This window comes from Salmo salar, chromosome ssa15 (assembly GCF_905237065.1).
Source record: "Salmo salar chromosome ssa15, Ssal_v3.1, whole genome shotgun sequence".
In the NCBI taxonomy this organism is placed as follows: Eukaryota; Metazoa; Chordata; class Actinopteri; order Salmoniformes; family Salmonidae; genus Salmo; species Salmo salar.
In genome coordinates this window covers 63,906,441-63,918,014 of record NC_059456.1, presented here as the reverse complement: position 1 = coordinate 63,918,014, position 11,574 = coordinate 63,906,441, and the positions used below count along the sequence as shown (strand labels likewise).

At 42.2% G+C, this 11,574-nt stretch overlaps 1 protein-coding gene across 1 annotated transcript in view; it reads right to left on the bottom strand.

Annotated features, from left to right (window-relative positions):
• LOC106571899 (protein Wnt-7a) overlaps nucleotides 1-10,858 on the bottom strand; it is an 11,562-nt gene extending 704 nt beyond the window's left edge. Inside the window, exons 1-4 of the mRNA XM_014145437.2 lie at nucleotides 10,394-10,858; nucleotides 9,413-9,639; nucleotides 6,100-6,371; nucleotides 1-1,109 (exon numbers count right to left, since the gene is read on the bottom strand). The exon at nucleotides 1-1,109 is cut by the window's left edge and continues 704 nt beyond it. Coding sequence (XP_014000912.1) covers nucleotides 627-1,109; nucleotides 6,100-6,371; nucleotides 9,413-9,639; nucleotides 10,394-10,464 — 1,053 coding nt within the window. The 5' untranslated portion in view covers nucleotides 10,465-10,858 and the 3' untranslated portion in view covers nucleotides 1-626. The remainder of the gene's footprint in view (nucleotides 1,110-6,099; nucleotides 6,372-9,412; nucleotides 9,640-10,393) is intronic.
• Between the last annotated feature and the right edge of the window lie 716 nt (nucleotides 10,859-11,574).

Genomic DNA, 11,574 nt, shown 5'->3' with positions numbered 1-11,574 from the left:
GGGAACCACCCATTATCTACACAATTAAGACTTGCTCCATAACGGACAAAATCAGTAGTTTCTTTATAAAATAAATTAATATTATTATTTTGTCTCTAAATACAGTATGTTAAATATTCCAGATGGCTCTTTAATTTCATTTGTGCATAGCGTGTCCTATTGAGCTACAGGTACAGAGAACTACAGTAGTAGCACAGTCCAGCATTATATCCAGCATTGATTCATGTTGAGCGTTGGAGAATCCATTAGCTCTACAGTCAACAGTAAGTAGCTAGTACACATCCATCCAGGTAGGCAGGCAGGTAGGCAGCTCAGTGTCTTATAGTTCATGTCCTGAGGCTGTCCCATCCTGGCTTCCAAGACACAGTGTTTCCCTTTATGGTGATGTGTTGCACCATCGCACACAGCTCCTTATGTCACCAGCGAATGCAAGCATCCCAGTACATGTATATTGAGAGGGGAGGAGGAGCATTGTGTGCAAACAAAATCGCTGTTGTTCCATCTTCCGCTTATAGTTCCTCAATGTCTATTTCTGCAAAGACAGCATCTATCCATTAGTAAAAAAGAAATCCACTATGCACACACACACAAATACACACACACATCTGACGGTCCAATAAATCTTGTCATTTGCAGGTGTACACCTCTGTCCTCTCGCTGCAGGTGTTGCACTTGACGTAGCAGCACCACAAGAACTTGCAGTTGCACTGCCACACACGGGAGTACTGGTGTGTGTTGTACCCCCGTCCGCAGCACATCAGGTCACAGCCGCTGATCTGCTGCATAACAGTCTTATTACACAGCCGGCCTTGCGTCCCAACACTGCCCGTCATCGGGTCCGCTTCGCAGTAATTAGGGGACTTCTCCATGTACACCAGGTCTGTGTCCATGGGTTTCCGGTAGGAGTAGAGCTTCTTGATCTTGAGGAATTTGGGCCGCTTGTTGCGGCTGGCTTTGACTGGTTCCACGTGCACAGCATGGGCGTACTTCTCTTTGAGAATGTAGCCGAGCTCGCGGAACTTGGGAAGTGTCGTCCAGCAGGTTTTGGTGGTGCACGAGCCCGAAACACCATGACACTTGCATTCCAAATGCATGTTCTTCTCCAGGATCTAGACACACAAACAACCGAGAGAGAGGTTACCTTTACAGACCTTGCAAACAATCTGCTGAAGGTTATATTACTATATATGAGCAAGTCACTGAAAAAGACAAGCCTCTGCAAACATACCATACTATTATGTATATAATGAACTTATATGTTTATTGTCATAATAACCTGAAAATGATCCCTCTAAAATCTAAACATTCTGTATGGGCCCAAGGGTCAGTGGAGGTTGAAGTAAATGATAGGCCTACGTAATTCGATTGTTGCAATCCCATTGAAAACAGCAACATAGCACGGTGACACACACTGACACTCAGGTATGTTAAAGTCTAGGAGGTGGGTAACATTGTACGCACAGTGCAGCATTAGATCAGCAACAAGCTACTTGTGAGGTTGAATACAACAGCCCTTTACAAAACAGTAGCTTTGTACAGACTGTACACAGAAGCCATAATGCTGGATCAGGTTACAGTCTCCTCGTGTGTAGTCACAACACAACACGGTAAGGTCAGGATTGACTGCACAAGCTGCTGAATGATGTGGATATAACTGTTAAAGCCTGCTCCGATGACTATTACAAGTGTCTGCTGTCTCATACCTGAAAAGGCACAGCCAACACCATAGCTACACTATTTGTCCCAATTCCTTGAACTAAAATGTATGAGGAGCTTATTTGGCATTCTACTATCTTCATACTAGGATAGATAGAGATTTTGTGAGTCAATGAGTGAAAAGTGAGAAACAAACCTTAAATAGTGAAAAACCTTCAATAATGTCGTTTAACAAAAATATACACTGCTCAAAAAAATAAAGGGAACACTTAAACAACACAATGTAACTCCAAGTCAATCACACTTCTGTGAAATCAAACTGTTCACTTAGGAAGCAACACTGATTGACAATAAATTTCACATGCTGTTGTGCAAATGGAATAGACAACAGGTGGAAATTATAGGCAATTAGCAAGACACCCCCAATAAAGGAGTGGTTCTGCAGGTGGGGACCACAGACCACTTCTCAGTTCCTATGCTTCCTGGCTGATGTTTTGGTCACTTTTGAATGCTGGCGGTGCTTTCACTTTAGTGGTAGCATGAGACGGAGTCTACAACCCACACAAGTGGCTCAGGTAGTGCAGCTCATCCAGGATGGCACATCAATGCGAGCTGTGGCAAGAAGGTTTGCTGTGTCTGTCAGCGTAGTGTCCAGAGAATGGAGGCGCTACCAGGAGACAGGCCAGTACATCAGGAGACGTGGAGGAGGCCGTAGGAGGGCAACAACCCAGCAGCAGGACCGCTACCTCCGCATTTGTGCAAGGAGGAGCAGGAGAAGCACTGCCAGAGCCCTGCAAAATGACCTCCAGCAGGCCACAAATGTGCATGTGTCTGCTCAAACGGTCAGAAACAGACTCCAAGAGGGTGGTATGAGGGCCCGACGTCCACAGGTGGGGGTTGTGCTTACAGCCCAACACCGTGCAGGACGTTTGGGATTTGCCAGAGAACACCAAGATTGGCAGATTCGCCACTGGCGCCCTGTGCTCTTCACAGATGAAAGCAGGTTCACACTAAGCACGTGACAGACGTGACAGAGTCTGGAGACGCCGTGGAGAACGTTCTGCTGCCTGCAACATCCTCCAGCATGACCGGTTTGGCGGTGGGTCAGTCATGGTGTGGGGTGGCATTTCTGTGGGGGGCCGCACAGCCCTCCATGTGCTCACCAGAGGTAGCCTGACTGCCATTAGGTACCGAGATGAGATCACCAGACCCCTTGTGAGACCATATGCTGGTGCGGTTGGCCCTGGGTTCCTCCTAATGCAAGACAATGCTAGACCTCATGTGGCTGGAGTGTGTCAGCAGTTCCTGCAAGAGGAAGGCATTGATGCTATGGACTGGCCCGCCCGTTCCCCAGACCTGAATCCAATTGAGCACATCTGGGACATCATGTCTCGCTCCATCCACCAACGCCACGTTGCACCACAGACTGTCCAGGAGTTGACGGATGCTTTAGTCCAGGTCTGGGAGGAGATCCCTCAGGAGACCATCCGCCACCTCATCAGGAGCATGCCCAGGCGTTGTAGGGAGGTCATACAGGCACGTGGAGGCCACACACACTACTGAGCCTCATTTTGACTTGTTTTAAGGACATTACATCAAAGTTGGATCAGTCTGTAGTGTGGTTTTCCACTTTAATTTTGAGTGTGACTCCAAATCCAGACCTCCATGGGTTGATAAATTGGATTTCCATTGATTATTTTTGTGTGATTTTGTTGTCAGCACATTCAACTATGTAAAGAAAAAAGTATTTAATAAAATTATTTCTTTCATTCAGATCTAGGATGTGTTGTTTAAGTGTTCCCTTTATTTTTTTGAGCAGTGTATATGGATTTTCCTTTTCCACAAATGCAATTTGATTCTAGAATCAATAAAACAAATGAATTTTAGTGCCTTGTACTGAAAATGCATACAAATGCAGTTAGCTTTCCGTGGTATACCAGACAACACTTGGCTTCCCAGCTACTAATCCCTCAGCAGCCCTGTGACCAACACTTGTGACAGGCTTTGTCTGGTCGTATTGGACCTGGGGGCTGTGAACTGCGCTCCTTCTCAGTGTCACTGCGTTGATTAGCATAAATAAAGGGGGGGGGACAACTATCAAAACAGAGAGGCCATTTATTACCAAGGATACGGAAAAAAGAAAAAGCCCAACTGATAATCTGAATCCACGAGTGTAGCCTGTTTCACTGTGAGAGGCAATTTAGCTGTCTAGATAAGCAGGGTTGAATTCAGGCCCCACACAGAAAGGCAACAGTGGGCTGTTGAGCACAATGTGTGAGTGGAGGCTTTTCAGTCTGTCTGGGTACGTGTTGGTGGTTTGAATCAGGCCTCTGTGGCACAGAGAGAGGCGAGAGGGGTAAGGCTTGACTCTGGAGGGAGAGGTGCTTCTTTCCTCTTCACTAACTCCAGTGTACTGCTAAGGAGCCTCGCCCAAGTTGTTTGGCACAATTATTCCGCTCATTCTTTGACCTCCAGACTTGCTGGAGTCTCAGAGCTGATCTACTATTTGCTGCAACCATGGATGCACAGGAGCCTTGATCTGAGAATGTGAACATTACCTAGTCCCTGACCCATCTTGGTTGTTTCAAGGGATTTGCCACAATGTGAGTCATTGACAGACTACAAACCCTACAAAACACTAGGTGTATCACACAAGTTAACGTAACGTCTCTGTTAGGCAGGTAACCACTTCCAAGAGACATAGTGATTCAGTAGATATGATTCGACAATACTAAGTACCACACAGCAACCCGTGGCACAAGACTATTACACACGATAAGCGCAAGGAATTTAGGAATTGCGATAAACAGTAACTGTATCCTCTCCCAACAGTGCAGATCATAGGGGAGCAGGCTAATGCCTTTTTGTACAGTGTCAATCTGTTTTCAGCCCAGAGATCTGGGTCGTAATAAAACCCTGCCACTTAAACTGCTCTTCACCTCTAAAAAAACTTCCCTTTATTTCACTGCCTGTTTAATCTTGGCCCCAATACCCAGATCCTTGGCAAGGTCCAGCCACTCCCAAGCATGGTGGAGACTACTAAATCACAACAACCATGGTTACTGAGGCCTAGCCTATATTCGGTAGGCCGTGTAGTTAACCAACACTTCGGTCTCAGATTTAGATTCGGTCTTTACTTTACTCTTCTCTGTAAGGCTGGGGTTACACGAAGCAACTTTCACACAATTTTAGTTGCAGTTGCAAGTGGCATAATCTCAAGCAACTTTGCTGTTACATGAAGCAACGCGATTAAAATTGCATGCAACAGCCAATCAAATTGAAGCTGCTTGTTTGAGAAATCTAATCTCACCCCATGTCATCTGCTGCTTTACACCTTGGTTTGACAAATAATTTGTTTATCCAACATTTGGTTATTGTAACAGCAAGGATGTAGAAGAAATGCAGCCTGTACAATTTAGCTAACTTTTTAAATGGAACCTTTATTTATCTAGGCAAGTCAGTTAAGAACAAATTGTTATTTACAAAGACAGCCTTCCGGGGAACTGCCTTGTTCAGGGGCAGAATGACAGATTTTTACCTTGTCAGATCAGGGATTCGATCCAACAACCTTTCGGTTACTGGCCCAATGGTCTAACCACTAGGCTACCTGCTGCCCACAAACACAGCTAGCTAGCTAGGAACAAGCTAACCAAGCTAGCAACGAACTAAGCTAGCTACAGTAGCATAGTTCATAGGGGACAATTTCAATTGAGAGGTTTGGGTTCACTAAAAGCCCTGATTGCGAGTTCTGCTGCACAGCACTGACAGCTATGTTGACATGACAACAGGGTTGTAATTCCGAACCATTGAATGGATCATGTGACAAAAGTTTTGTTTTGATTGGCTGTTGCTTGAAACTATTTGCACAAGGTTGAAAAGTTTTAACTGGATGCAACCAAGTTGCAGATCAGTTTCTTATTAGTTGCAACGGGGTGTTTCATGAAGCAATCAAGAAGCAACTCGGTTGCAAGCAACTACAATTGCATACAAGCTGTGTTGTGTAACAACAGCCTAACTGTTTAAGTAAACTACAGCACGTGTTAATCTTCAAGGAACTATCTCCTGATTACAGTAAAGACATATAAGAGAATAAAGCAATTCATCCAAAATCATCTATTTTAGTTTTCTTACCACAAAAAGTTGTATTTTTTGTTGAGTGAACTACCCCCAGATTTTGCTGTATTTAACCTTTTTTTGGAATGGTCCTGCTTCTTTCCCACAACTGAATGAAATATTCCGGGATCCAGTTTAGGTTTGCTGGGATTACATTGTTACCATAAAAAATACATTACATTTACATTTTACATTTACGTCATTTAGTAGACGCTCTTATCCAGAGCGACTTACAAATTGGTGCATTCACCTTATGATATCCGCAGCCTTCCATCTAAAATCCTTCCCTATGGAGAGAGAAAAAGGAAGAGGAGTGGCGTGGTCACGTACCTTGCGTCCCACTTCGTTGTTGTGCAGGTTCATGAGAGACCTGGCATTCTGTTTGACCTCTCTGGCGTCCACGAACACCTTGGAGAAGCCCAGGCCATAGCTGATGTCTGCTGAACAGCCGCCCCACTTCCAGCCCTGGCCTTTACTGTAGAAACCCTGCTTCTCTGTGTCACAGCTGCAGTCACTCAGGTTTCCCTGAGTACAGGCTGCAGTAATGGCGTGGGCAACGCCGGCCGCTATGATGGCGTAGGTGAACGCGGCCTCTTTACTGCCTAGGAGGGAACACAGTTGGGACTTAGTATTTAGTATGCTTAATCATTTGTGTAAACTGGTGTGATATCTGGGGAGAATTCATATTTTTTGTATGGTGCTACAGCTGTATGTTTCACAGCTTGATAAATGGCACAGGGATGGGGGAGGAAATCTGTATTTCCATGACATACTTCCGTCTATATGGTGTATATCAAATATACTGTATACTGTATGTTAAAAAATAGCAACTTGAGAGCAGTTTAACCATTAAGTGTCAGAGCTCATGTCAACATATTTGTCAGACAAACCACTCAAGGACTACAGTCATCTGAAAACTGACCTGGAAACTGGCCTGCCTTTGAAACAAAATGTCTGTGAACTTCCTAGTCAATAAAGTAGTATGAATGAGATGGCTGTGGAGAAGGATGAGCTATTGATCAGATTAGAGCCTGGTACGCTCTGTGTATTCTTGCAGGGAGGATCTTGATTCAGAGGTTATCTTTTCCATGTCCACCGAACAAATCATTTACGCACACTGGGATGTTTGAATTATCAGCATATAATTAAAGGTTAACCTGTCATGATTGAAAGAGTGAGCTTCTTGTTAAAAGTTCTTAGTCAAAGCATCTATTTTAAGGTCCATCATGCTATGTAAATAGACAACTGGAAAACTGGCTTATACCAATACTCATTTTTACTGTACAAGTGCATCCATGTGCCATTTTCCAATATGTTTGTTTAGTTTAATGTTATCTCCTGACGCAAACAAATGGGTTGCAGTTATCAATATTAATCGTATTATTAATCAAATTGTAATTCTGTGTATGCATGCATATAGAGTGAAATTCCTGCATCTGCAGTTCGGTATATACAAACAACCAGCTACTGATGGCAATATCCATCATATCTTTGTAAACAAACTACTCCACATTTCTTCAAAATAAACATGATACCTTCCTCTGTACTTCCTGGTGAACCCAGATTCACTAGGTGCTGCTGCCCTGTTTTTGATAAACATCTATGATCTGCGCCCTTGCCATTGAAAGAAAACCTCATATTGAGGCATCAATTATGTGGACATTTTTATAGATTCAATGGGCCCCGAGCCAAAAAAGAAGGTGTGCCGGGCAGTCAGTTCTAACTGCTCCGTTGTTAATTTTTCCCCAGGAGTCCCTAGTGCATTGGTTCAAAACAAAGGATGGCAGGAATTCTTCAGTACTTTGTCATGAGACCTGAGTGGAAAGACCTAAAAGCAACGGAAGCAATGCTTTATCCTGTTTTAAGTAAGTAAGTAGTAAGAGCCATATGCAAATTGAATACTCTCATTGCACCAAGTGTAGAATACTCACATCAAATGTTATTTTAGTTTTAACTTTACATATGCATGTTGGTTGATCTGGAATGCACAAAATACTACAGAAACACTAAAAACATTAGATGCACCTTGCACCCCTGCAAACAGAAACCCTAGACAGGCTGCCTTTCTTTGGCTGCCACAAGCGAGAGTGTGCAAGCTCCACCCAACTCACGCTAGACATCAACAATGGCATTCATTTCTAACCTCCTAATCTGATCAGTGAAACCAATCTATTTTGCATGGTTGTCTATGCCAGACTCTTCAGTGACTTAAAACACTCATTCAAGAAGAAAACATATTGTGAAAGACCACAGCTTCCACTTGAACAGCAGAAGAGGATTATGCCCTTCACACCAACAGCTGTAAAGAGCTTTTCACAGTAATATTATGAATCACCATTGAATGCACTAGTTGTGGATTTATAGTAATACATTGTATGAAGGTCTCTCTAGTCTAGCTGCTTGATGGTTAAAGCACGTTTTCTATTACAATGCTATTAGTTATTTGTTGTGTGTGACTGTACTGAACAGCCCAAATCCAGGATGGGATAAGATACGATCCTAGATTACGTTCTAGTTGCTCCCTGAATATGCAACAATCTGGTGAGTACCACAGAATCTGCACAGATTAGCCATCTACTGCTGTGTTATTCAGAGTAACTGTAACTGTACAGTCATTACAGTCAGTATAGTGAGAATATTATGTAATATTATGCACAGGAGAATACCCCAAGAAGTCATTCAGACAACTTCAGGGCATGTGTGATAGGCACAACATGGAAACGTTTTGAAGCAGAACAAGAAAACTGAACATGTTTCTTTGGAAAGTTCAGCTTCCAGTAGACCAGCCATGAACCTGCACCTACTGTAGGCCATCCCTGTGTCCTCAAAGACATCAAAGACATCCATCAATGCTGTGAAACCTATTGCCTAACCAGGTAGCTACAGTACTTCATTTGAACTTTTCCTTTCTTTCATTACTCCCCTGTGTATGTTCAGCTCAGTATTTAAAGCTTTTATTCCTCTGTACTTTCTATCTACTGTAACTTATACCCGTGGTAAGATCGCCGACTTTACAGTGAGAGCCACAGCACCCAGTGATAGAGAAGGATAAAGACCAGTGAATATGTGCCTCAGGAGACTACACTGACCTGAAAAGACAGGCTGTCAATGTTCACAAGAGCTTTGTTACCGTGCAGGCTTTTGATACCTTTTGGACTTGTTAAGTTTCCCTCCTTTCTCTCGCACTCTGTCTCTATCTTGAAAGACCAGTGTAAGACACATCTTCAATCTGTTCACCAATTATGAGCATTTAAGTTTTGGGGAAAAGTTCCCTGTCGATACTTCTAGTGTATAGCCTATGGGAAACGTTTTTAAAGCTCAAATTGAACTATTGTAATTGCCACCCCATGTTGTTCTCAAATGACACACAATAACCTTTCTCCAAAGTCTGTCCGTGTTGTCAAGGCACACATAATGTGTCATCCGCAAATGACATTCAGAAAAGCCAGGAACGATTTGTGTCAACTCTCATTGGAACAGATATGCAGGTACTCAAAAATATACGGGCCATTTGGCTACATGCGCCACAGTGCGCTATTGACGCACAATGAACCTTCAGGCCTATATAAACATGGGGACATTTTCAGTGATGAAATTACATTTCAAAATGTTCTAACCAAACTTTAATTGATTTGCAACATACCCACTTTCAACTCTTTTCCGAAGACCGTCCTTTCTCCAAGCGCAGAGCAGTTCCAGCGCCCATTTTTGAACTGAAACTGACACTCGTTTATCCCCATTTGTGCTCCCTCTCCGATGACGATAATGGCATCCGGGCGACTCTGACAGATTATCCGCTGTCGGGGAGCCAAACCGGGAATCTTGTTACAGATTATACTCGCACCTAGCGCGACCACCGATGAAAAGCCACTGTAAGGGTATAATAGTTAGACATTGAATGGCATTTTTTTAAACCCATAAAACAATGGTATTTGTAGTTTTGTGGCTATTTAAAGAGAAAGTACTGACTGCCAGATAGCCTATAGGACATTGAACATGGTTTTCAACGTCCTATAGGCTATAAAACGGTGTTTATTAAAGCTTTATAACCTACATGTTTATAACGTGAAAAGGGGATTAACATTCATACAATTTAAACGCGCATTTATTGTTTTCCTTGTCTAGAGGAGGTTATAAAAAATATGGGCTGTAGAAATAGGAGAGATAAGTGGTGAGAACACGGTTTATCTTAAACTCAATTACTCTGTCTTTGAGTGAAATACAAGTGTCACAAAATGTGAAGGACACATCTGAAGCCATCTCTAATTTATAAATTAACCCGGAAAACATTTATTTGATGTGTAGCCTATAGATAGGCAAATAAGTCAGAATAAACCTTTGTCAGCTGGTTTCTAACTGTAAAAACTCAAACTATATATGCTTTTTAGAACAGATGAATGAAACTCTCAGACATGATGACAGGGCAATGTCAAATAAGCAATGAACATGGCTTAGTTAGATGAATAATTATAATAATTTAAATACAGTTTAATTTATAGAAATGTAGGCTATGTCTAGTCAAAAAAACTTCACACCGAAACTTTCTGTTATAGGCTACTCATATTTTCAATTTTTCTTTTTAGGAACACGGGCTACCTAATGAACATGCCAATGACAAACTCACCCGATTTTCAAATAGACAATCCCAAGGCAAAGCAAAACCCGAAAAATCCAGCGTCTAGTTTTTCGACTCATGGTGCTTCCACTCTCAGCTTCATGCAGTGTGTAAGAGAAAGCGATGAATATATATTCTCTGATAGTCACTGTCCAAGTTATCCAAAATTACTTCAAGTCGGTACAAACGAATATCCCCAACAGATAGGCCTATTATTTTATATACTAGGCTAGTCTTAGCTGTAGGCTAATGATATCCGTAAACTCCCCTGCGTGGCCCCTTTGCTGTGCCGTTTTATCATTGCGAGGGTGTCACAGGTAAAACGGAGGATGAGCAAGTGCTGTAGTGCGATTATCTCCTTCTCGCTGTTTTTTTTGTTGTTGCTACCAGCAGGATCTATATAGGCTATCTGGCTCATCTATCTGGGGCGTGTTCAGAGAAGTCATGGCATGGAGCCCTACTCTGGAATCCCGCCTGGGAAGAATCTCTCCACAACTATTCCAGTTGTGTCAATTCACCTGCTCATTAATTGCTCATTAATTAACTTTCTAATAACAAACAACACAAGCAGTGGATAGTGGTGGTTGTCAATATCAAATCAAATCAAATAGTATTTGTCACATGCGCCGAATACAACAGTTGTAGACAGAAATGCTTACTTACAAGCCCCTAACCAATAATGCAATTTTAAAAATACGAAATAAAAGGAACACGTAATTAAATAGCAGCAGTAAAATAACAATAGCGAGCATAAGAGACTGTAGCAGCAAGATTATGTACAGAATAAGTTAAAAAAAACAAGATACAAACAACGCAACAAAAAAAACGAACGAAAAAACACATTCGGTTGTAAAACGTCAGCCATCTTTTCCGGCGCCAAAATAAATATTGTGTGATTATAATGAGAATGAATGACTTTCACTGAAGTCGTATGATTATCATTGAATAATACTTTGAAATATGTAACTACAAAAACTATTTGACATTTTCTGTCTATTTTGTATATATTTTTTTCCTTTATATGCCTACTTCAAACATACATTTGATGGGTTTAAACCTAATCTAGGCCTAGGCAATATAGTGTACTTGATGCACGCATGTAAATCGAACTGCCGCGCAAAAACTCAAATTGAATTGCATGCGTCACATTTCATTGCACTCACTTGATAAATTGTTCACATAACCTACTG